This window comes from Ambystoma mexicanum, chromosome 2q (genome assembly GCF_040938575.1).
Source record: "Ambystoma mexicanum isolate Mex_15411 chromosome 2q, UKY_AmexF1_1, whole genome shotgun sequence".
NCBI classification, from domain to species: domain Eukaryota; kingdom Metazoa; phylum Chordata; class Amphibia; order Caudata; family Ambystomatidae; genus Ambystoma; species Ambystoma mexicanum.
This window is the reverse complement of record NC_090924.1, coordinates 1167239929-1167266301: the sequence shown is the minus strand read 5'-3', so window position 1 is coordinate 1167266301 and position 26373 is coordinate 1167239929. Positions and strand designations below refer to the sequence as shown.

Here is a 26373-nt window from a genome sequence, read left to right as displayed (position 1 = left end):
CCATAGGTACATATGTTCCCCTAACCAATCCTTCCCATCAATAGGTTTTGCAGGTTGCCACGTTGGATGAAGTCATAAATGATGCATATTGGGGTATACAACTTATGTATAATCAAGTTTGTGTGTGGGTGTGCAAGCATCAGTTTCATGTCTGCCAGTTTCCCCTGCTTTATTTTCACTGAGAATACAGTAGTATTTTGCCATATTCTTTGAGTCTGGTTATTTGGTCTCAGATCTTTATTGGTAATCCTGTCTAGCACAATAGATGCTTCAAGGTGCTAGAGCACAATTTGGTTTCAGAATATTATGAATACCCATTCTTTACCTGAGTCCTGGTCGACGGCTCATATTCTCCCTATATTTAAAAAGCTTGTCGTTCTGATCCGACCAATTATCAACCCATAGCGCTTCTCGATGCAGACAGCAAGGTCTTTTTGTCCTTGCTGTTGGAGCATCTTGAAACCTGCCAAAACGCGATGGGTAGGATTGAAAAATGGCAGGCCAGACGGGTTTCTGTAAGGGCCTTGGTACCCTCCTGAATAGTTTTCCTCTTAAAGCTATATTAAGCCAGGTATGGAATAAGAAATATGACTTGATCAACCTGGCAACAATTGACCTCTCAGCAGCCTTTGATTGTGTCATTCAGGGGCTACTGTTGGCAAAATTGCAGAGGAGGGGTATTCCTTACGGTTTGCTACATCTAATTGTGGGATTATACTCTAATTCCAACACACAGATGCTTCTTAATCAGAATGGTACCTTGTCTTGCAAGATTTCGACCTTTAGAGGGATGAGGCAGGGCTGTGTTATCGCACCACACTTGTTTAATCTTTATATGAGTGATATTGGTGAATATTTAAGTCGTGCTGCATTGCTACGCCGGAAATCCTAAATTTGAAACCTGAATTGATTGCCTTTGCAGACAACTTTTTAATATTTGATTGCACACAGATCCGTCTGCAACGATTAGTTGATGCCTTAATAAACGTTGCCTTGATTCATAATCTAAGGGTAAATTGTAAGAAAAACAAATTATGCATTGTACAACCAAGAGGAAAACAAAATCTTTTAATTCTCGAGCAGGGCAAGACTGCCCCGAAAAGGTCATAAGCTTCATCTACCTGGGTTTTCACAGTTTTTCCATTAAGCGTAAAGTGCACATTAAAGAATGGGTAATGTCTAAAGGTGTGGCACTTAGCAATCAGTTGATCCGGGCAGATGTTAATATGGCACATTTTCTTTCCTCCCCGTGTACGTTTTTTTGAGGGGAAGATAGTGTCAAAATTCTGTATGGTTTTGAAATCCTTCCTGCCTGGGCTTTTGACATCCTGTCTGCTATTGAAGGGTTGATGTGCAGGAAGCTTTTGCAGGTATTGCGTGGGATCCCCTTTCCAGCAGTGAGGCATGAGCTTGGATTATATTCACTTAAATGTCGAGCTTTATGGAAAAATCTCTCTTTATTATAAGATTTTATGTCCAGTGAATGAACTCTGCCTCTTTACCGATTTAAATTCAATACAAAAGGGTCTTGTTTGACCATGATATGGCATCCACAATTAACTTTCTTCACTCGTACGTATCATTAAAAGGCTAGAAATTACATCATAAACCTCTGGGTGTACTTGCTCCACATCTGTCGATTTATCCAGACCGGACTGTCCGACAAGATTTTGTAACATTCAGGTGTAACTTAGCTCCAACGATGGAAGTGTTGGTACGACAGGGTAAGACATCTAATAACCAGGCCACATTTTGTTTTTGCAATGCTGAAAACATAGTGGTGACACTTGAGCACCTTGTAATTTTATGCCCAGCCCTCCAAAGGGAAACATGAACTATATTTCCCTTCTGGATTCAGGGCATCAGGGCACTTTGTGGAACTTTGCTGTCTTGTTGGTCGAACCACCTCTCTTGTTTTGGCAGTCACAGGTTTTTTAAATTCACTGCAATTGGAAAAACAACAGGAGGTTGCTTGACAAATTGTATTATGATGAATTTAAATATTTTAACATGGTTTAGTTTCTTAACATGTTTAGATGAATCAATTGAAATTGTGCATTAAGATTTGCTCTTCTTTTTTAAAAAAATGGATGTGTTTTAAACGTTTGTGACGTTTGAATTTTAGGAAATTGTATGTCTTAATGATATGTCTGTTTTTCTATTCTTTTTGTTTCTTTTGGTTAAATGTTATTGTATAACCATATAACTGCCAAATAAAAAAAATACATTCTGCTATAAGAACAGTAACTGAACAAACATTTAGCATCTTCAAGCCATGTTTCAGATGCATACATATGCATACACAGGGACGTCATTTAGGGATTACCAGGGGTCTCCCTTGTGACCCCTGAGGTCTCCCTTGCTTCCCCTGAGGTTTCCATTGATACCCCTAAAAAAGAAATAAAATAAAAAAACCTTTTTCTTTTTTACAAATTGAAGCTGACGGGCTGTGGCCAATGCCATGTGGCTCTTTGTTTCTAGAGTGGCTCGCATTCTTGTTCAGGCTTCTTAAAAAGAACAGGGGGTTCCACAAGTGTAACACTTTGAGCATTGACTTTAAATAAGAAATAATTGGAATAACAAATAATTTGTCTTTCTGGAATTTTATAAAATAATTGCTAGACTCATTAAAGGTTTATTGTAGGCACACTTCAGGGGTGAGTCACTGATTTAGTATGTTATTAAATACCTCAAATTCACAATGCAGACAAAATCCTCCAAAGTTGCAGTTATTGCATGTTTTTTTCTGCTGATACATATGGTGATCCATGCTTGTATGAAATGTATATCACATTACAGTGATGTAACCATATTTTTCATAGTGTACTTAGAAACAATGCTATGGGATGCCACTTCCTGTTTTTTCAAGGGGTAAACGGTTGTGTTCGATCGCTTCCTGTGATGTCACTTTGGGGTGGGGTCAAATGACATCACTTCCGGTGATATCATCAGAGGTCAAGGGTCATGTGATGTCACGTCCGCTACCCCATGGCATTTTGGTGAAATGATGACCCTGTGTATACATAAAACCTTGCTGATTGTGTAATATTAACTTGATTGACATACATTAGAGCCTCTTAAAATGTAACAAACCAGAATATACACTTGTGGCCTTGAATGAGTGGCAAGTGAACGTATATACTTGCTGCAGTGGTATAGGACCCAATTGCACATGTTTATGTGCAATTGAAGGATTGCAAAAGGGACATTATACACCTCAAGAGTTACACACAGGCTGTGGGGACCACCACCAATAGATGTGGAGCCTCATATATGGTGTTTACTTGCCACATGGCTCTTGCTCCATTATAAACAAGCACTAGCATTCAAATCCTCATTGGACATTGGAAGAAGAGCAAGCCTACCCTTTGTCTCGCTAATAGATCCACCTCAAAGGTCAGCCCAAGAGTGAGCTATATTTTTCATTGGGCAGCAGGGCTGTTCACTAACCCTTCAAATACCATTTTGGGTATATAATTTGGATTATTGGGGAATATCAAGAGGTTGGCTTCAGTGAGATTTGTGGTTTATTGGGTATTATTAAAGTATGTGTTAAAGTATTTGTATTTTTTTGAACATCAGGGATGTCAATTTCTATTAGAAATGGCTCACAATAAGACATTTAAATATGCCTAAGAAATTTCCCAGAAATGTGCTTGTACAATAGCACATAGATGTGAACAAGTGATGAGCCAGTTTAAGGATGTGAACAAAGTGGGAAATATACCAGGGACACAATAAAAAACAAAAACAACCAAAATGTTCAAAGGTAACATTTACCTAGGGGGATAAGTATTGGAAACAACTGGGAGTACTGTAGAAATATAGAAAAAAATCATTGGGCCTCATTACATGGTTATTGGTAACCCGCCGGTGCGACCAGCTGGTTTCTGCCAACCCTGTAACACCGAATCCGGTGCTGGATTTTGTAACTCCCCATTCCCATAGAGTTCCATAGGATTCTATGGGAATGGGGAGACGGAAGCACCGGCACCGTTGCTAACGGTGCTGATGATTATGTGAAAAGTCTTCCTACCGTGGCCGCTGCACCCGGCAGGTTTGACCTGCCGGGTGCGACGGCCCCGGCAGGCAGACTCGTAGTGTGGCGGTTCGGAAACAAGGGTGCCGGTAATCTAACCGGCACCCTTTTTACCCGAGCGCCACACTTGTAATGAGGCCTATTACCACATGGCACTGGAGATAGTAACGTGGTCTGGTAGGGAGGGAATTGGAGAGCAAGGGAGGGTGTGTTGAGATTTGGGTTTTGGGGAATTATGGATATTCATATGAATACCTTGGGGTCAGGGAGGAGAAGTACTGATAAAACATTCATACATATTTGAGTAAATGTGGGCAAAATACAAACTTTTCAGCTGGGTCTGTGCCTCAGTGGACTAATGCACCCACTAGAGGGGCCTGTGTTTGACCTCATGGTCACAGGTTCAAATCCCGGCAGGTCCACTCAGCCCTTCATCCTTCTGAGGTCAATAAAATGAGTACTATTAAGTTGGGTAACAATAAACATCTGTTATTAGCGCCAAGATGCCCCTTCGGGGGTGAACATGCATTTTACAAATACACCTGTTATATTATGTTATGTTTGATACCTTTCAATGGAGTAACTAAAAATATTATGGTAAAATGGTAAAATACATACGCTTTTGTCTTCTTAATCAGATGGGGGTCACACAATAACATATACAACAATAAATGAACAGAGCTGGACATATATTTTACATAGAATAAAAGCCATAGCAAATCTTTCACTTTAAAGTACATTGTCTGCAGGAAAGGGTATGCAAGGAATTTAGTCAGAAACGACACATCCTGCACCCTTTAGAAAACTCCAATACAACCACAATATGGAGATACCCTCACAACAAGGATACAAGAACAAATAAATGGCCTGGCAGTCAACTTGACTAGGCGCTGAAAAAGAATGATAAAAATACACTGAATGCTTTATTAATTAATAAGAACAAGAGACTCTTTGACCTACAAGGATTGACAGATGGTAACTTTCGGAGATGGAGAAGGCTCGTGACATTTGGGAGCTGGATATAGTCAGATGTTTATATGTGGATATGTACAGAGTCCTGGAGTGTACTCTGTACATATCCACATATAAACATCTGACTATATCCAGCTCTCAACTAAAATGGTAGAATGTGAAATCTTCTCTCATTGGGCTGTGGGGCAGTATATAGACACAGAAGGCCAAAAGGACATGGTGGACTAGAGGCATATAACCACTGCATTGAAGAGATGCTGATCATACCCCCCAGACAAACTATTAAATATGACTGATGCATTTCTGAAATCCTATGAGGACTCACCACATAAATTGATGAAGCTTTACAAGATGAACAGGAACCTGGTGAAGCTTAAGCTAATGGGCAAGGGATCTGTGGAGACCCAGGGAACTTTCACCTCTTTTCAGTACATGGTTGCTTGCCTGTTCCAACACCAACTTGCCTGTCCTTGATGCAAATAAAGATGTGGGGGTTTAGGTATAAAATGTTGATATTAGCAGAGTTTAGTGAGATGGAATACTGGACAGGTTGCCTTTACTTTCCCATAACCTGATGAAATAAATGGCCTCTTACGAGTTTGGCAGTATTCCAGTGGTAAATTCCTCAAAATACCACCAAACTCCATTACTGTTACTGCCAGTTGGTCCTGTGGAGCTATTACAAGTAGTGTTAATTCTCCATTTGTGGCGTCCAATAGACTCTATGGTATTGCTGGTGTATTTACCACTAGTGAAATTACTGTGCAGTAAAACCATCGATTCTTTGAGGCAAAGTGGAGGATTTGACTCTAGCAACAAGTTGGAGGTGAATGCGCCATTTTTCCTATGAATATTTGCAAAATTCACATGGTAATTCTGCCAAAAATTATAAAATGGCGTTGCTCGAAATGTGGCGATAACCGAATTACCTCCAGTTTTTTCCCACACCACTAAACTTGTAATGAGGGCCATTAATGTATTGTGCTGTATCTACATGTTGTCTTCAGTGTTTTAATAAATGCCATTTAATGTGAATGCATTTATCATGTCAGTAAACTTTAGTTAGTGGTAATACTGTATGCTTTTCCTTTACTGTCCCCTTCCCCAATTAATTTAATTAAATCAATTATAATTCACTTAATACTGGAGACAACTCTCTATGCAGGGATCAGGATTCAAACCTGTGCTGCTCTGTGTTTTGTTGCTTCCAAGACAAACACGTTGCCCCTGAGCTATCCTCCCGGTTTGATGACTTTTGGATTAAATAATATGTTCTTGCTTTCATATTATTAGCATTTTGGGTGAATGTGATGGATAAAAAATTATTAGTCATCAACACGGATCAATTATTCAAATTGAATAAAAAATAACCTAAACTTGTTGATAGTGTGGGCTTTTGGAATGGGAGTGTGCATCTTGGGAATAGAAGAGCATTATTTATTTATTTATTTTGTCATTTATATAGCGCATCCAGCCCAAGGACATCTTATTAAAGTGATATATACCTTGGGTGGAGCTTGAATAAGCTGCTGGTATGATTGTGTTTGGTCTACTCTCTTTGGCACAATTCTTTATTCAATACATAGGTTGAAGATCGAATACTAGCAGTGCTTATTCAGTCTTTTAACTTTTTAATATCAGTTATTGACACATGCATTCTACATTGTTAGGAAAACAACACATTAAAAAATAAACATTTGTATTAATTAATTACACATACAATTGAATTTGTTTCACTATTATCAACTGTAAAACATGTATATGTACCTAACTTTATTACCATCCAGAAAAGGCCTAGACATTAGCATTGACTATAATGTTTAGTTTCACAAGCAAACTAGGGTTTTTGTAAGGGTCTGAAATATTATAATAGCATTATTATAATTATGTGTTTCACCACCTCTCTTTTTAACAGGAAGCCGCAATGTCAACTGACAAAAGTGACCTCAAGGCTGAACTGGAACGAAAAAAGCAACGCCTTGCCCAAATTCGGGAAGAGAAAAAACGGAAAGAAGAAGAAAGGAAAAAGAAAGAGGTGCATTCCGTTTTCAATACATTCATCTTAATAAGAGGCCCAGTTCTCACTATTATACGCATGTTTTGCAAGGCCACTGTTGAAATGGATTGGTTGAGTGGGGTTGAAAACGTATGGTTCTCCAGATCTTTTGTCCTATGACTTCCTTGATCCCTCATCATTTACTTTGCTATGTAGGGCTCAAAGGAGTCGGGCCAAATCATCAAGGGTGTCCTTGCGTGTTTCTATGACACATTATTGGAATGGGACAGGGTGCCTGAAAGAAACAGTTGTGTAGCACATTTAATCTCATTGTGTACATTAGACGTCCGGGTCTCGTCTATATTCATGATGTTTCACTATTATGTTTAATTCTAGAAACACTTGTAAACAGGCGCATTATAAATGCCATATTGTATCATATCACGTATAAGGCATCCAATTACTTTGCTTCCTCTTTGCGGTTTGGTTTCATGACCGCACAAAAACCCCAGCGACTTGTAAATACAATACATTCACACTATGTTGAAGATCAATTAATCAAGGTAATGTCTTGTTTAGTTGAATACAATTCATTTATCAGGTTAATGTTTATACAAGGTTAAACATTGCAGCTTACTTGTGTAAACAGCAAGATCACAGTTAGATTATGGCAGTAATGAATGATATCAGAAAGATAAGATGTGCACCTAGCAGATGGGAAACAAATTAGAAGGGTACTAAAAGATACTATAGAATCCTTAAAACAACCATGACTTTTTATCAGATCTATGTAAAAATATACAATCCAAGATCCTTCTTCAGTCTTTCAGCCAGACTGGTGCTTACCATCTCAATGCTCAATTTAAGGTTTGCATCATTTATGCATAAAATACTCTTCCATAGTCCACCAAACTGTGACACACGCTTTGGGAGTTACTAGTCTCTATTGTGGTGCGAGTCTTTAGAAAAATGGCGATGAGTGTCCTGCACGATTTGGAAACGGAAATGAGTCTGTTTCCAAATGCAGGTTAAGCATGCTGTCTGTGCTCCTATGGTCTTCCTGTTTGGTCATAGCAGAAGCGATTTTTGTTTAGAAACAGCCTGGCCGATTAGCATGTACCAGGCCTGGAAGGTTCGAAGAGCCATAACGTGTATACTTGACCCTTGCAGGGCAATACCAGGGGAGGGATTATAAACAGATGAAAGGGGACAAGACAGAGAGGAACTCATCACCTGAGAGTTTTGGAAAAAGTAATATTTGCTGAGGGAAATGGTAAGTGACCCATGAATAACCAGTTACTGCAGGACTCCTTGTCGAACATAAGAGCCACACAAAAAAAGAGTGGAGCCCGACCCAAAGCTAGTAAAAAAGGTAGAATGGGTCATGAGTGAAAACTGCAAACTATCGAGAATAAATACAATTCTTAGCCTGGCATCAACTAAATCTCCTGATTTATCTAAAGCGTTTGAGATCAAAAGTAAGGGATGCTCTCGCACTGTGACAAGATACAATTTGGGCATCCCAAGTGCACACGAGGAAGGTCACAAGCTAACCTCAACTTTATGTCTGATACATAATATATGTCCCAGCAGAAAGCTGGACTTCATGCATGCTGAAATGGAGAAAGTAGTGTTGGAGGAAGAGAACCAAGAGCGAGAATGCATTAGAGCTGACGTCTTGAACAAGCAAGGTTGCACAGAAACCAGTATATTCCACTGACCCATTCACAACAGTATTTGAGAGGAGTGAAGCAATAAGTATTAGATTGATGGGGTCTTTTTACTCCTGACCATCTCCAGAAATGTTCATGGAGTGGTAACAACATTATCTGATGGGCGCAGTGGACGCAATGAAGAGGAAAAGAGATCTGCCAGTTGTGTCACCAGAGAGCCAAATAGGTCCCCTAAATTCCTGTCAGGTCAGTGTCATAGAACGAGCATGTGAGCATATGAAACTGCCCAACAATGCCAATACCCAGGAGCAAAGATCATGAGTATTGCAGGAGGTAGCACATGCAGCTACTACTGACCATAAAAAAACAATGTTTGAGTCTGCTAAGGAAGTGAAAGATGTATTTCACCCTCAAAGTGATTCCATTTCGGTAAAAGACCTGAACAATATGATTCTTTCCCTAAGAGCTGTCATCGGCCAAATAACAGCTATGGTGGAAATGATATTAGGCCTCAAAGATCTGCTAAATTCAGGTATTCATGCACTGCAAGTTGAACAGCAGAGGGAAGAGAAAGGTCAGGTATTGACAATTGAAAGTTTGGAGAAGAGTGAGGGAAGTGAACGCAATGAAGCTCCGAAGTAAAGTCGATAACTCGGGGGAGGGTGCAAACCCAGCGAGTCTGTGATGAATCCAGTTAATGAGACTCAGCTGTCGGAACGAGCAACACAAAAAAAGAGATATCAGAATGAGAGCTGAATATCGAGTGTGAAGGTGCAGTAACCAACACACCTCATCATTGGCAGCACTGAAAAGGGAAAGTTATGCAAGGAGGGGAATGATATGAATGTGAACAGTCAAACAGAAATTCTGTGTCTAGTACATGATGGGAAATCTGATTTTATACATTACCCTGTAACTAACACAATAAAAAATGAAAACTTAATAAACAAAGCTTACAACTAGCTAAACACTCAATTCAGTGAATGGACTCGTCAATGAAAAGGTCTAACCTCAAGTTAGCAAAAAAGGATCCAGTATGTGTAAGAAGGAGAACATCGAAACACCATCCTCATAGGAGGTGGTGCAACTAGTCTAATCCCCTTTCTGCGGAAGATTGATCTACTGATGAGTCTATGCAGTAGAAACAGGATAAATCTACCAGCGGCAACCCCTATATTAAGGACAAGGTAAAATGACCTTGAAATAAAATGTTGTAGGAGACATTGGGTTATTCTCACAGGAGAAAAATGGCATCCATGCCTAAGGAGGTAAGGATGGAAGGGAAAGTGAGCCCCACAGTGGCAGTGGTTCAATGTCCCAAGGATAGATTAACCACAAACTCCTCTATGCAAGATCATTTACCATCAAAACACCTGTTATAATCATCAAAGACCTCACAAAGTTTAATATAATAGGATCACATAATTTGCCATAAATGTTCTCCATGATTAATAGGAATTACTCTACAGTATCAACTATTCCAGCATCTATACATAAGGAGGCAAAATCTGCAGGAAGAAATAGAATGATAAGTGAAGAAAGAGGCGACGAGCCACCAGAGTTGAAGAACATTACTGACTGATTAGCTAAATTAAACAGAGGGTTAGCTGAAGGGGAGGAAGACCACCACCGCATATGGAGGAATTCTATACTATCAACTTGGAATATAGCTGGCATTGCACACAAACTACTGGACCCTGATCTGATGGCCTTTTTAATAAATCATGATCTGTTCATCCTGAAGTAGACATGCATTTTAGATGTCTGGGTCTTGGGGGCGTACCTGCATTTCTTCAAACCAGTAGAGCTTGGTGAAAAAGGAAGGAATTCAGGTGGCTGCCAGATCTCATGTAGGTTGGAAATCTGCCAATCTACCGAAGCATGGGATATAAGCACATGAGAATCAATGGCGGTGGACACCAGTTAGAATCATTATTGTGTACGCCAATTGCCAAGGTTCGGAAGAATGTATTGTCCTCCTAGAGACAATTACAGAAGATGCTAAAGAATCATTACAATTCAAAGACCATCACACAATCATCACTTGTGGTGATATGACTGGTAAAATGGGATAATGGGTAGGGATTCAAGAAATTCTGCAAGAAAAAGTGAGCTCATTCGATATTCCAATTTCATATCACAAATTATGAAAACTGGTTCCAGTAAGAAGCTGCTAGCGAAATTCTGCAAAAAAACTTTAATCTCAGCACAGAATTCATGTATGTCCAACTCTGTGCAGGTTCCATTTTGCAATGCCAGAGGAGCCAATTTCTGTAGTAGATGATATCTTGATTAAACATCCCCTTCACCCTCTGTGAGAAAGTGAGTGAGCATATTTTGTACAGTTTTCAAAGAGGCATGAACACTTTGCAAAAGGCTATTCATGGGACTGCGGGTATCATGACCAAGGCTGATGGAAACACCATAAGAGATGATTTGAATGCACTGGCCTTGGACCCTTTCTTCACTTGTCCATGCAATCAGTGGATTTCCGTCATTGGTTTTGTTTTCAGCCAATGTTTGGTTTACAGGGCTTGCTATATCTTTAGCAAGGAATGTGCCGAGGTAGGGGTGATGGGTGGTAATGGCAGATTACTCAGGGGTCTCCTCTTTTTACCTCTCAACTCTTCATAGTCCTTATGCTCCACCCATCCCTCCCTTCCTGGGTCTGACAGCCGTTCTCTTCAAAAGAAAACTCAAGTGTAGACAGTGCTCAAAAGGCGGGCCTCATCACGAGTTGGGCTATTAGCCCTACCGCCAAACCCCCCGGTGCTATTAACGCTGTATCACGGGTTTGGCAGAACGGTTAGTCCCCATTCCCCATTGGGCCCATTCTGGAATTTCCCATTCCCTATTGGGCCCAATGGAGAATGTTTGGCACTATTACCGCTGGCGGTAATAGCTCCGAAAATCGGCAGAATTGCAGCAGATTTGCCCCCAGCTATAAGCTGGGGGCAAATCCGCCAAGCCCATGATTTGGAGGACCCTTAAATGCAGCAGTAATAGCACTACCGTGGCATTTAAGGGTTACCGCCAAACTCATGATAGATCACTTGATGATTTCTATTGCAACTCTGCACAGTAATTCACTGTTTCTGCTTTGGTAAAATATTGAACATGTGCATCTATTCCCTGAATGCTCCAAAATTCTGACAGTTGCCGATATAAACATGTTTTTTGTTTAGCATAAATCTCCCTGAGTCATTCACAGTAATTATTATCCTGAGCATGTAAACATCATTGCTAAGGCACTGAACGGGTGATTCTGTAGGTACTGTTAGACATACTGGGGTTTGAGTTGCATCATGTAGATCTAAACACCTATATTTATATTTGTCAGCATTTTTGGGAAATATGCTTTAAATCCCAAATTTACCCAAAAGGTTATTGTGTGTGTCTTGGAGAAAAAAAAAAGAGTTGTTGGCTCAGTAGTCATGACCGGGGGGTGTGCCCTTTACAATATATGCATAATAATGTGTACATTATGTCTGCAATGTATGCCATTGTATAGCATGTATAACATGCATCCTTTTGCATCATAAACTATTTTGTTATCTCTCCTTTTCAAAAGACTGACCTGCAGCTCACAACTGAACAAGTGCAAGAAGACACAGACCTGGATCGCAAACGGCGCGAGACAGAGGCTCTCCTGCAAAGTATTGGTATATCACCAGAACCTCCATTAGGTAGTTGGATAACATTCCTTGACTTTGCCTGTAGTATGGTCTGATTGGTCATTTAAGTGTACATGTTAGTTCAATTATTTCTTTAATGTATTATTCATGTAACTCTACCCTCTCTCCCAGCGATGTGCAGAGTGAGTGGATGCACATAAAAACACAGCCTCATTACGAGGTATGCCGGCAAGGCAAAAACGATGCCGGTGTGGTAATACCGGCATCGTTTACCATCCCGTTGCATTCCGACCCGCAAACCCGGTATTAGCGGCACACTAAACAACGGACCTTCAGGGAGCAAATACCGGCATGCCGGTAATAGGGGGTAATTCCAACCCACGCATTCATGCAAATACAGACATCGCAGAGCCGGTAATCACGGCCTGCACGATGCCGGCCATACAGGCATCTCAGACCACCCGCAAACAGCAAGCAGGATACAAGGCAGCTGCCACAGGTGCACACAATCCCCACAGGTGGAGTCAATGGAGGCTGTGCCAGTATAAACTGAGCACACCCACACACCACAACCCCCCCCCCACAGGTGTAGGCAATGTAGAGTGGCCCAGTACAAAAGGAGCACACCTACACACCACACCCCTTCCTACACCAAAATGCTAACACTAGCAGTTGCAATCATGGCACTGGAGGACATGCCTATACTGCTACAACTACAGCAACAATAGCAACAACAACAATTACAGCAGCAACAACAACTACAGAAACAACAACAGGCAGCACAGAGGAGATGCAGGAGGAGAAGGAGGGTGAGACAGGGCCAGCAATTACCACCAGCGCAGCCACCAGTGCCTCGTAGGCAGCCACCAATCCCTCGCACCACACCCAGCCCATTCAACCTAACCCCTGAGCAGATCCACACCCTGTACCGGTTGGACCGTGACACCATCACCACGATAGTGGACATGATACAGAACGACATTGCCAGCCATAGGAATACGCACTGCCATCCCCCCACTACTAAAGGTGGTGTCTGTGCTACACTTCCTGGCCATAGGCACCTACCAACACACAGTGGGCCAGCTGCATGGCGTTTCACAACCACTATTTTCACGCATGCTGAACCAAGTGCTGGATGCCCTCCTGAAGCACGCAAGCACCCACATATCCCTACGACGGACTGCCCAGGAGATAGCCGAAACCAAAGTAGGCTTCCATGCACTGGCAGGCATGACCAATTGTGTCGGTGCCATCGACTGCACCCATGTGGAATTGGTAGTCCCCCATGCCATAGAGGCGGTGTACCGCAATCGCAAGCAATACCACTCCATCAATGTGCAAATGGTATGTGACTCCAGGAAGATCATCACCCATTGCTGCGCCCGATTTCCTGGATCAACACATGATGCCATGTTACTGGGTAATTCCACGCTACCCCATCACATGGAGCGGCATGCTGGACCACGTGCCCGGCTGCTTGGTGAGTTGCACAACCGTCCCATGGCAGTGCTTTGGAGTACTGATGTGTGGGGATGCATAAGGGGGGGAATACTGCACCTGGGTGGGAATAGCCGGTGATTGGAGAATGCATGCAGAGCCAAAGACTCCTGACCTGAACCAGTCAAACGGTACTTGACACTTCACTGGGCCACATATCACAAATAATGCATATTGATGAGAACAAGTAAGAGGCACAACCAGGCCACCATGGTGATGGCAAGCAATGCATAAATGAACAGGATGGCAAGTGTGGCAATGTGGGCGGTGTGACCATGCATAGTAAATAATGAACAGCATGAATTGGAGTCAAAACATTGTTGCACTACCACAGCATATCTGCCTCAGCATGCATGATTACACCCTGCATCATCTATTGAACGCCATCCAGACTACCACACCTCATGACAGTATAGATTGCACCTAGATAACATTTTTTCATGCTTACAGGGACATGTGCATGGCCACACCAAATAGTTGCCGCCATGACTGTGCTCCCTGAATGTGGCAGTTCAGAGTGACACACACCTATTTGCATCTGCTTGCAGGTGATGGAGGATATCCCTTCAGGCCGTGGCTACTCACCCCTGTGCGTAACCCGCAGAACAGCCATGAGGAGGAGTACAATCGTGTGCACACCCGTACCCGTGTTGTGATTGAGCAGACCTTTGGCCTGTTGAAGGGGCGGTTCCGCTGCCTCAGCAGGTCTGGTGGGGCACTCCTATATAGGCCTGAGAAGGTGGCAAAGATCACCATGGCCTGTGTCATGCTGCACAACATGTGCGTCCGGAGAAATGTACCACTGCCACCTGACATTGACATGCATGCGCCGGGTGAGGATGATGAGGATGGAGACAGAGGTGAAGTAGCCCCCCTGCCAGTACGTGATGCACGGGATGGCCATGCTGTACGCCAAGCACTAATTCACGTATACTTCTGAAACACAGGGACTATGAAAGACTTGTGTCAGTCAGTCACTGGGCCAATGTGAACATGCACGCAGGGAATGTTGGGAGTTGGGCACTGAATATCGTAACACATTAAATGGATGCACACGAAAAATAACAATGTCCAGCCATGGATTTTTCTTCTCACAACTTGTGTATTATTTAAAACTGCAAAAATGTGCCCACTCCCCCCCCCAAACCCCCCGAACAAACTCCCTCACCCACCCCACAAACCCCAGAAAATACCCCAACAAACTCCCTCACCCACCCCACAAACCCCAGAAAATACCCCAACAAACTCCCTCACCCACCCCACAAACTCCAGAAAATACCCAACAAACTCCCTCACCCACCCCACAGATCCCAAATGTCCCCATGTGTGCAACAGTGTTCTCTTCACCAATGTAGTTCTTCACATTGTCATTGGCCATACTGTTATTTCTTTGAGACTTTTGGGTCTGGGGGTGCCATGGCCGAGCGCCGTGCGCTCCTGCGCGTTAACCGCACAGGGCTCGATTGCACCGAGGTGGATGGGGTTGTTGTAGTGGAGGTGTCTATTGTCAGTCCCATGGCTGGGCCAAGGTGTTGCCGCTGCATTTGCGGGATGTTTGCACGAAGGGCCTGTGTCAGTGACCCCATGCACTCCCTGAATGCACACGTAGATGCCTCCACAGCAGCTGTATTGGCTACAATGGCCGTGGCTATGGCCCTCATGGCCTCATTCCCAGCGTCGACCTGTCGATGCATGATTTGTAGCATTGACTCTTGGCAGGCCTCTACCCTTGCCAGGCGAGCCTCGAAGGAGGTGTCAGCCGCAGGTGTACTGGTGGCTGGCAGGGTGGTGGCTGGCAAGGTGGTGGCGGGCAGGGTGGTGGAAGGCACCTGCGTGGGGTCCTCGTCCTGGGCACTGTCCTCCAGGAAGATCCCAATGTCTGATTCTCCAAGGTCAGAGTCATGGAGACACGGATCGTCCAGGCTTTCAGACTCCGCAGGTGGGTGGGGGCTGGCAATGGGTCTTGGGGTGGGTGTTCCACACATGATTCCAGCCTCATCATCCACCTCTGTGGACACAATGTCCGTGGTGGCTGGCGGAACGGCTCCCACTGTTGTGGGTGCCTGCTGCTGTTCTGTCGCTGCAGGTGCCCCCTGCAGGGTTGATGCCTTGCGTGGCACACTGGGTGTTGCTGCAGGCATTTTCTTGGATGGGGGGGTGGCGGTGGCCCTGGTCCCTTTGCGTGCACTGGATGTACTCGCACCCCTGTCCTGTGTTCCACCTTCCTCATCAGTGCCTGGGAGATAGAAGAGATGCAGGTCATCAGTGATGTTGTCAAATGGCAGCTATGATGTATTGCGGTGTGATATGTTCATACATTCAGGCATCATTTCATTTCTGGTGTGTGGCATTTGGTGTACTGAGGGGACATGTTGGCAATCAATGCATGGCTGGTGGCATAGCATTGGTTTGGTGTCTGTGTGGTGGGTCCCATGGGCATGGTTGGGTCATGTTGCACCTCTGTTGGGATTGGAATTTTCACTCAGCATGCGTGTGGTGCAGGGTGTGGCACTCATTATTCTATGGATGTGTTGATGTAGCCTTGGAACATGCATTGGCCCTCATTACAAGTCAGGCGTTAAGGGTTTAACGGCGCCGTCGGCGCCGTTAACCCTTAACGCCTGATTCACACTTTAACGCCTGCTTTTTGCAGGCGTTAAAGTCCAAGGCGCTAAGCGACCTTGGTGCTAATTACGGCACCGTAATTTACAGTGCCGTAATTAGCGCCTTCCCCATCCCCATTATGCCCTATGGGGCAAAAATGGGAATGGGGAAGGGTGAATGGGGAATTACCGCCCCACTCACCTTGGAATGGGGCGGTAATTCCGCCATCCACCATGGCGGAATCCGGAATGGACCATGGTGCTAATAGCACCATGGTCCACCGCCTGACTTGTAATGAGGGCCATTGCCTTGCCTAGTCTAACTTCCACATCAGTTGTGCCACATCATGTTTTGGTATACGTGGATGTGATGGTTCACTCACCTTTCTCTGTGGTAGTTGCAGCGCCGAACTCCTGGTCTCCTATTCCCTCTATGGATCCCGGGTCAATGAATGCACTTGCGGTCTCCTCCCATGCGGTGAGCTTCACAGGGGAGTGTGGGCCACCGCCTGTCGCCATTGCGGCCCTCCTGTTCTCCGCCAGGATCTTCCTGACCCAGAGGCGTAGGTTGTCCCAGCGCTTCCGGCAGTAATGTACACTCCTTGGGGTGCTCCCCACTGCCGACACCCTCTGAGCGACCTCCTGCCAGTCCTGTTTATTTTTGGTTTGGGCCGCATGCTTGAGGTCTGTGCTCCTGATTGTGTCTGCATGCTGTTCGAGGGTGTTAGCAAGCATAGTGAGTTCAGCATCAGAAAAACCTGCTTCCTCTTCCTTTGGGAGGATTTACTGGTGGCCTTCGACATCCTGCTTCAGTTGTGGCACACAACAACACGAGTGTAGTGGTGGTTACAGAGGACGGCAATGGATTGTGTTTTTAAAGATGGCTGCCGGCTCATTTCCCGTTCCTGCGCGATGATGTAATTTCCAGGTCCTTTTTTGTGACCACGGTAATACCGTGCCGGTATTACTGTGCCGGTGATTAGTGGTTGTTATGACGCGGTTACGGAATGGGCGGTACCTGCAATGCCGGTATAGGGGGGTTGGTGGCCCGTTACCGGCATGGCGGTTTTGCCACTACCGGCATGGGGGGACGCGTGTGCTCGCGCACTCATAATCACCCGCTATTACCGGGTTCATACAAGCACGGACCCGCTCATTCCGGCAGGCCGGTAATGAACCCGGTTTTACCCGGTTTTACCGGGCAACTCGTAATGAGGCCCATTGAGCGTAGATTTTGACACTAATTGGCATATATATACATTTCAGCATCTTAGCCTGTTGGGTTGGATGGGGGCCCCTACCTTTCTATGTTGGTTTTCTTCAATTCCCAGAGTGGGAGATAAAGTCTGTCTAGTGAGCGTATTGCTTGGTGGAGAGGACACTAGATCTTGCCAAGAGATCTAGGAAGCGCATATGCAGGAGTGTAGCTAGGGAAGGAGCTGTGAATGTCCAGTATGGTTTGGTAGAACTCTTCATGGTTCAGACCAGCGGTCTTGGAACATTCAGGCCCATCATGATCCACTGAGCCCGTTTAAGCCTGGCACATGGTAAGTGGTGTCAAATGCAGCTAAGTGGTCCAGGAAAACCTGCTTCGCCAGAAAGCCAGCATCTTTATTTGGTAGAACCCCATCCAGGAGTTTTGGGGCAATGTCTCATAGCTAGATTTAGAGAGGATACAAGCCAGATGTATATATTGCATTGATGAATGAAAACAGACACACAATTATTTGTCCAGAGATTCCGCTCTCTCCCAGGCAAAACAAAGCAAAATGGGAGTCTCTGGAAAAGTAGTGGGCTACTTATGCACCAGAAGAAAAACATATTCTACATAAGGGATGGAGAAAAAGTTGCCTTAAGAGAAACATTACTGCATGGTATGAGAAGGCATGCATCATTGTTAGCAGTTCGGTGTTGAAGACAAACTGTGCCTAAAGTGAGGCCACAAAACAGGTTAGGGAATCCAGGAGCAGGTCAATGCAAGGTTCCGGGTCCAATCTACAACCATAGAAAGACGGCATAACAAGTTACACATTATGAAACATTTTGGAGAATTGAGACTGACACTGATGAGTGCTAGAATGCGTGTGCACTGATCTTTTTCACTTTGTGAATTGGTGGATGCCTCGACAGGTGTTGGCATATGAAAAGGTGACAGGACCATATTAGGAATGGCACTCCCCTCTCCTCATCGAGAACACTACCCACCTCTGTCTTTTGCTTGCATGCACTTTGATGTGTGTGAGCATGGCACACAGCCAAAGAGACTATATGGCTCCATATGATATGTAATCTCACAGAAGAGAACATGATATGCTACACCACGCATACAGTATCCAGAATAGACTGTGATACATGTCATTAAAAGGCAGAGGTTTGGTGTACACAACATATGTCCTTGTCCAGGACTGGTTTTGGAAGCATGAACAACACACAGACACATGCTTGACAACCACCAGCAGTGTGCACCGAATACATGTGGAATAGAAGTAAACATAATACATGCCTGAATTCACTCCAAATGAAAAATGCACACCTCTCCATACTCTCCACATACATGCACACCGTACAAGCACACATACCACACATGCATGAAAATGTGCATACACAGAATTAAAGATCACAATACCCATATGAATGATGGTTGGAATCACATAAGCATGGACAATATGCTCAGACAAGAGCATGCAAAACATATTCTCAGAATTAAGAGTCATACACAGCCCACTTAAACATAGAACCAGACATATACCCACATTAACTCCACACGCACACACACGTCTTTCTCTCTCTCACACACATGCACACAGACTGTAAACACCCCGACTACACGGAAGGAAACACACACAGAGGACCACTGCAAACAGCATTTTCAGGATATGCATATACACATATATTATACACATACATTATACTAAAAATATCGGTAAGCACAATATGCAGGTTCAATGTGCTCCAAATCCAGGTAAGCACAGAAAATATGGTAGGTATGATATACAATGTAATGCACGGTATCATGAACAGTACCATTGGAATATGGATATAAACAAAGAAAAAGATAAATGGGAAATCAGTGTTCACTTTATAAAATGAACAAGAGTTAAGGTTACTACCTTTTAGACGACGATGTTTAAAAATATTACGATGCCAGGTTTGTGGTTGTAGGACTCTGTCCAAATGAAGTGCTTCCCTAGTACAAAGTCTACCACATCACAAATGAAACCTAATCTCACACTACACCACTACTTCACAAGACATTTTCAAAGTGGGAGTTCTGAAATAGTGGTGTAGAGTTAAAGTTTCATTTGTAGTGTGGTACTCTTTGTATCAGGGAAATACTTTATTTCGAACTGAATGTTTGTACCTTAACATTGGTCTACTCAACATGTGTAGACTTTCCCTATATGATCCCAATGATTTGTTTGTTTAGAATGATTCTACAAAAATCTCTTATAGGGGGAAACCGCTCCATCCTGGGAGTTGAGTATTGTTTTAATCCACCTGATAGGTCCTCTGTTGTAGCCTGGACCCAATTCTAACCTCCAACACATTTATTTTTGTGGTCCTTTCTGGTGGCCGTTACATCTGCCAAAAGGGCGAGCCGGATACAAGGTCTATGTGCTCATGATTAGTTACCAGAGGCACCAGGACACATGGTTTAGCAGTCCACATGCTTAGCTAACCATGGCACTTTTAACAATTTCCCAATACATGTATATCAATAAAAAGCATACATTCCCAGTGCAAGGCATGATCCCATCTTCATTGCTTAGTATCAGTCTTTTAGCAAAATCCCAGAGCGCAATCCAGCATAGCCCATGATTTCTTTCTCTCTCTCATTGTCTCACTTTCTCTCTTTTTCTTAACCTCAAGCTTGTTCTCTTTCACTCCTACTTTCTCTTTCTCTCTCCCTCCCACACGCACACAAACAGATATGCATGCACACACACACTTACACACACACGTTCAAGCACACATGCACACACACGCACACACACACACACACACACTCGTTCTCCCTCTATCCCTCCTCTCTTTCAGACTCTATCCACTCTCTTCGAAAAGGCTGTCACTCATTTCATGAATATAGTTATATTCACTTACAATAAATGTATGCAAATATACAATAGTAAAACATTATTACTCCACATAATCTGAGTATATAGTGTAAATATATCTTACATTAAGGCAAGATGATAGCTTAGGGGCAGCGTGTAGGTCTTCGAAGCAAGACAACACAGAGCAACACAGGTTTGAATCCCTGCCCAGAGATTTGAGACTTGTCTCCAGTATTAAGTGCGTTATAAAAGATTAATTAAATTAATGAATCTAGCCCAGTAGTCAAATTCCATGTTAAACACTCCACTGAAACTGCTTTCACCCACACCTCCAACTGTTTAACCACTTCTCACTACCCTTGCCTTTCCTCCATCCTTATTCTACTTGGTCTCTCTGCAGCCTTTGCCACTGTGGATCACACTTCCCTCCCTCAATCCATGCCCTCACTTTGCTTTAAGGACACTGTACTCGAGAGGATGGCCTCTTAAATCTCCAACCTCTCATTTTCCATTTCATTGACTCTAGCATCTCCTCCCCAAATCCCTTCCATTAGGCACCCCTCAAATATCTATCTTCGGTCCACTTCTATTCACCCTCTATGCCTCCTTCCGGGATAACTCATTTTATACATTAGCTTTCACTACCACCTCATTGGTGATGATAACTAGATCATTTTCCCCTTTCCCTACTTTACGAATGACGTCAATGAACACCTCACCTGCTGCCTCACTGAAACTGAGAAAGTAACACAAAAACAAAACAGAAAAATAATCCAAAAAGCCAAATAAGCACTGCGCCTCTTTGCAAGGGAAAACAAGGTTTACTGCATGCAAAAAGGTCTCAGACAGTCCTGTAGAACTTAACTGGCATGGAGCGCTCTGATTTTTCAAAGGGTTACATCTTTTATAGGCTGATAAGCCATAATTAACAATACTAATATGATAAAGAGTTACAGCATAATCTCTCCACTCTCATTGGCTGCCACCTTTATAACATACTAGTGTCCCCCTATAGTGCCTGGACCAATTGGCCACATCTTATTTAAGCCCATTCCCCTATACACGTAGTTAACTACATCATCACTATTGACACAATGATAAATCATAACCATCACGTGATGTGCATCCCTCCGACCCAGACACAATCAAAGTAAACTGGTGAGCTCAACTCTGCATTAATAGAGAATAGGCCTTCTCATTAAACCAGAAGCTTCAGCGCACACAAGTTGCCTCCCCGACTTGGTACTTAATTTATTGACATCACCTCTGCTCCTCCTGTTCCAAAACATGTAACGTTCCAGACACGGCAAGTGACTGGGGCACTGCTCTTGAGTCTGACTTTCAGGGATGTATTTGCTTTTGGTTGTGTGTGGTATTACCGCTCATTGGAGAGAGCAGTAGTGCTCTGAATCTTCACCTTGCACATTGGCATCACAGAACCTTATGCCCTGAACCCAGTATCTTTTCCTTCACAGGGCACATCCCTAGCAGCTCTCCCCATAGCTCACATTCCATTCCCACCCCATGCAGGCTCTGCAACCAAGATACAAATAGCAGTTATCAATGCACTGCGGGTGCCTCTGACCTCAACCTCCCTCCTGGGGAAGTGAAAGGGAGATTTGTTTTTGGATCTGAGCTCCACATCAGGGTCTGCATTCTATTCTGTTTAGAGTGTACCAGGCCTTAACTTCCAATATGGCGATACTTCTGCCATGTTAACATACTGGGCTCGCTTCTACCACAGCACTTATCTGACTCCATCTTCCACTTCTTTCAACTCTTACCGCACACCTCACTTCGGATCATAACTTTGAATACATCCACTAGACACCAAGCCTATACTGCTGCCCGATCTATAACCTCTGCAACCGCAACAGTAGTACATTTGTTGCTCTTTCTGCATTGCTATATGTGAGAATCTAATATGTGTCAAACCTAACTAAAAACAATACACGCGCCTTCTCCTGTGTGAACCTCGGTCTATTCCTACAATATTTTGTAGTAGTAGTTTATTCTTAAACTTACCCTTCTTGCCTGGCTGGGATGCTGTACGTGCATCCCAACATTCCCCTCTTTAGTTAATACTCAATTAACTAACCCTGGTACCTAAGGATAATCATAATCCTTAGGTACCCATGCCCTACACATATGATGCAACCCCCCCACCTTCTTGGGCATACTCTCCCGGGATACCAGTCATAAAAAAAACATGCCATCTCCCGCTAAATCAACCCAGCATTCAACAAAGTTATCTGTGTCCGGTGGGGGTGTGATAAAAAGACCCCGGGGGTTCCAAAGCTTACTCAGTTTTCACTATCATTGGTTTTACAACCCCATTCCATCTATCAGTCTGGGTGTATCTGTGTTTCGTGAAGGAGGCGCTCTACCTGACTTGATCGACACATCCTCATGGTACTCTTCAGCAAAGTCTTCATGCAGCACCTCAGGATCATCTGGCATGAACAAAAAAGCTCAAACAGATAAACCACAATGGGAGCCAGCATTTTTACAGCTATTTCTAAACACAACGGAGCCCATATGAACATTGAACCAAATCAATCATCGGTGTTCACACCCAATTCCTTCTACATTTTACACCTCAAATTGTGCAAGGCCCCTATTGCATGGGACAATGACCCATTATCAACATCATTGGGGGAAATATATGTGCAGCAAGATAGACCAATTTTTTTTAATACTCCCCCTTCCATAGCCATGAGCAAATCCAGAGCGTATCTGTTCTGGAGGGACATAAGCCTGATTGTGCCCTTAACTCGCTTTTTATTGAGTTAAGACCCTGGTCTGTATGGTTCTCCATCTGAAGAATCTCCCACCTGGTGATCTGCAGTCTGGATACCTGGTACCAGGATGGAGGTAAACAAAGTCTCTGTTTTTGTAAATAGTCGATATTTATCCAGGATTGCCTTTAGTTTATTGGGGGAGTCTTTGGATAGGTAATTGATCTCTTCTGACAATGAACTCTTAGTGAGCAACGAGCGCACTTATCAGATGAGAGCTTAGTTGGTTCTGGGGCTGGCACATGTATTACTGACAGATGAGAGTCAGGAACTACCAAAACCGCTGAGTGCCAGCTGGCCAGCAATCATACGCCCCTCCATGATGGTGGGAGGTGTAGATATGCACCATTTCCAGACACCCAGTACACAACCATCAACCCTGCTGTGCCATCGGTCAGGTAAGGGATGAGCAATGTCTTATTACAATGGCTGTTTGCTCCAATAGACATAGTTCATAGAGATAGTTCAATTTCCTTGGAAGCAAAAGGAATACTCTGCTCGCCTATGCACTTTGGCTGGTGTTTTGCTTAGCTTGATCCATCTCAATTTTGGCACACAGTTAACCCGCTTAATGCCACATTTCTCATTCACACGTTACACTACATCTTCCAGATACCCCAGAAAGTCCCCTCACTGCACAGCTCACTTCTCCTGCCATCCATCTATTGTTGGAAAACAATGCTCCATCCATCTTTATCAATCTTACTTTACAACAGGCTTGTTATTTCTTCTTGGCACATTCTTCATCATCTTTATCCATTATTACTGCTTGGACAGTGTGCCCTTGGAAAAAAGACGTTGTAATCTTCACAGGGCCAACTGTACCTTACACGGGGCAATGAGAGGCAGCATTTCTCGAGGTATAAATAACTTTGGTGCGCTCGTTGCATGTGGTATCAGAGAGCACTCTGTGATTAATCCAATGGAGTCATCACGGATTCCCCAGCCGTGACCTCCTCCCATGTGGCCAGGGAACGGCAACCGCTACCTGATCCTGACCCCGGTGGATGCTTTATGCTTTATGAGGTAGGATCACATGGGAGGGGATTGATTGGCTAGAAAGCAGTATCCCCCATTTCCCCATGAGGAAGACTCCCTGATGTCCAAGATCCTTGTGGCTTATTGCCGTTCAACTGTTTCCCCCATAGGAAGAATGAGGAAACCCTTTTCCAGTACCCTTTAGGCCAAACCTCCATCACTAACCTAGGAAGTAAAAGCTCCAGAAACCTCCCTCTCAGTTATAGTTCTCCTTCAGGTATAACTGATTGTCATGTGAACCTATCAAGACAGACCTTTTAAGAATAATACATTATAAACCATCAGTGGACTTTTACTCCCATAGCCACCTAAATCCTCAGTTAATGTCAGTGGACTTCAAAAGCCATAACCCCTCAGGTACCGAGAGGAGAAAGATGAAGGAATTGATACTGACCAGCAAGTGTCGTGAACCTGCTAGTCAGTGGATGAAGGTACCTTTGTGTGGCACCTTTAAAAATGGTAATCGTGCTGAGAGATGGAGCTTATGAGAGGACATGATCACTCCAGGCAAGGTGGACGAAGGCTGGAGGCACAATCCGGCACATAGAAGATGGAGGAATGAGTTGGCATGCAGGAGCTGGAGGCATGAGCTGGTGTGGCCAGGTGAAAGGGGCCACCAGCAGAGAAAAAGGAAAGAAATGTGGTGTCAGTGGGTGGGCTTTGGTTATGCCAGGAACCACAAGATGGTCCCTTGGCATCCAGCAGCCAAAAGAAGCAGCACCGTCCTTACCAGGAGCCATATAGAAGCTAGCATGCAGGAGTGGAGCTGTGAGAGAGTGAAACCGGTCGCAATGGTACGCTGCATAAGTGAGAGGGAGTCTGGAAACACTACCGCAAAGTGGTGAGTCTGACAGAGCAGAGTGGGGCCCCGGGGTGTTTTGGCAACTGCAATGAAGACCATTAGAACATTGAGAAGTTGCAAACTTGAAACGGAAACAAGATTGTGTATGAATAAAAGGGCAGAAGATTTTCTTGAAGATTTTGAGATTGCAGAAAGCAAAGTAAAACATTGTGAGATTGCGGAAAGCAAAGTAAAAGCCAAGATTGTTTATCAATTAGATATGCCGAGCCAAGAAGAAGGTTCTGTGCTACTTAAATAATAAAAGAGGAACTATAAGGCATTTTGAGAGAGCAAACAGAAGTCCTGGCAGGAGAGTAGACAAGGCATCTGAAAGTGCAAAGAGTAGTCCTGGCCGGAGAGTGCATCAAGTATTTGAGAATACATAAAGAGTCCTGGCAAGGGAGTATACCAGGCAAAATGCAAACCTACAAGGAGTGTCAAGCATAAACAGTGTTTCTGTTAAAAGAAGGAACTTTTGTTGCAGGAGAGCTTACCAGACTGAACTGTGTTCTTCCAACAAAACTGCTGTGGGCCAAGGACAGCATAAAGAACTGTTAGTATCAGAGACATTTGTGATAACTGTCCAAAATCCAGTGGAAGGGAATCACCCTCTGGAATTAAGGTATTTTCCATCTTGGAGAACATTTACGTTGAAGCCATTCTACCTTTATTTAAAAAAGACCTTTTCGCAAATACCAGTTTATAGACATTTCCATTGTCACTTTGTTATTTTTGTTTTAGTGTGAGGATCAGGATAGAATGTTTTGGATACAAGGACAGCTTTTTGATTTATGAAATCCTGACAAGGACAGATCCTTCGTTTTTGGTTTCTAGATAGGGAAACTCCTCTTTGGAATAGGGTCAGAGAGGCATTTTCCCAACCCTTTTAATTTGAATAAAAGTCTATAACCAAAAACATGACAGCTTTGTGTCTGGATTTAATTTTTGACGCCTCACAATACATAGCAGCTCCTGTTTGATGTCTCCCACCCCACTTTGCACATGTAAGTGTACCACATGTTATTCGATTTGGGGTGGTGCACATCAGCCACAGTGTCAAATGCTACTCCTTTATAGTGATTGTACTCCCATCTCTTCCTCGGTTTCCCTCCTAGTTCGTGTTATCCCCAAAGATACATCTGTTTCATTCCTATAGCCCTTTTATATGCCCCAACCATATACCATAATCACACACAAACACTATACCTACTCTAAAAAGAAAATAA

At 43.6% G+C, this 26373-nt stretch overlaps 1 protein-coding gene across 4 annotated transcripts in view; it reads left to right on the top strand.

Annotated features, from left to right (window-relative positions):
- The window catches only part of DYNC1I1 (dynein cytoplasmic 1 intermediate chain 1), a 2709604-nt gene that overhangs the window by 159556 nt on the left and 2523675 nt on the right, over positions 1–26373 (top strand). For all 4 annotated transcript variants that reach the window (XM_069648550.1, XM_069648548.1, XM_069648551.1 and 1 more), the window contains exons 3-4: positions 6927–7046; positions 12252–12366. In XM_069648550.1, the coding sequence (XP_069504651.1) occupies positions 6927–7046; positions 12252–12366 (235 nt within the window). The remainder of the gene's footprint in view (positions 1–6926; positions 7047–12251; positions 12367–26373) is intronic.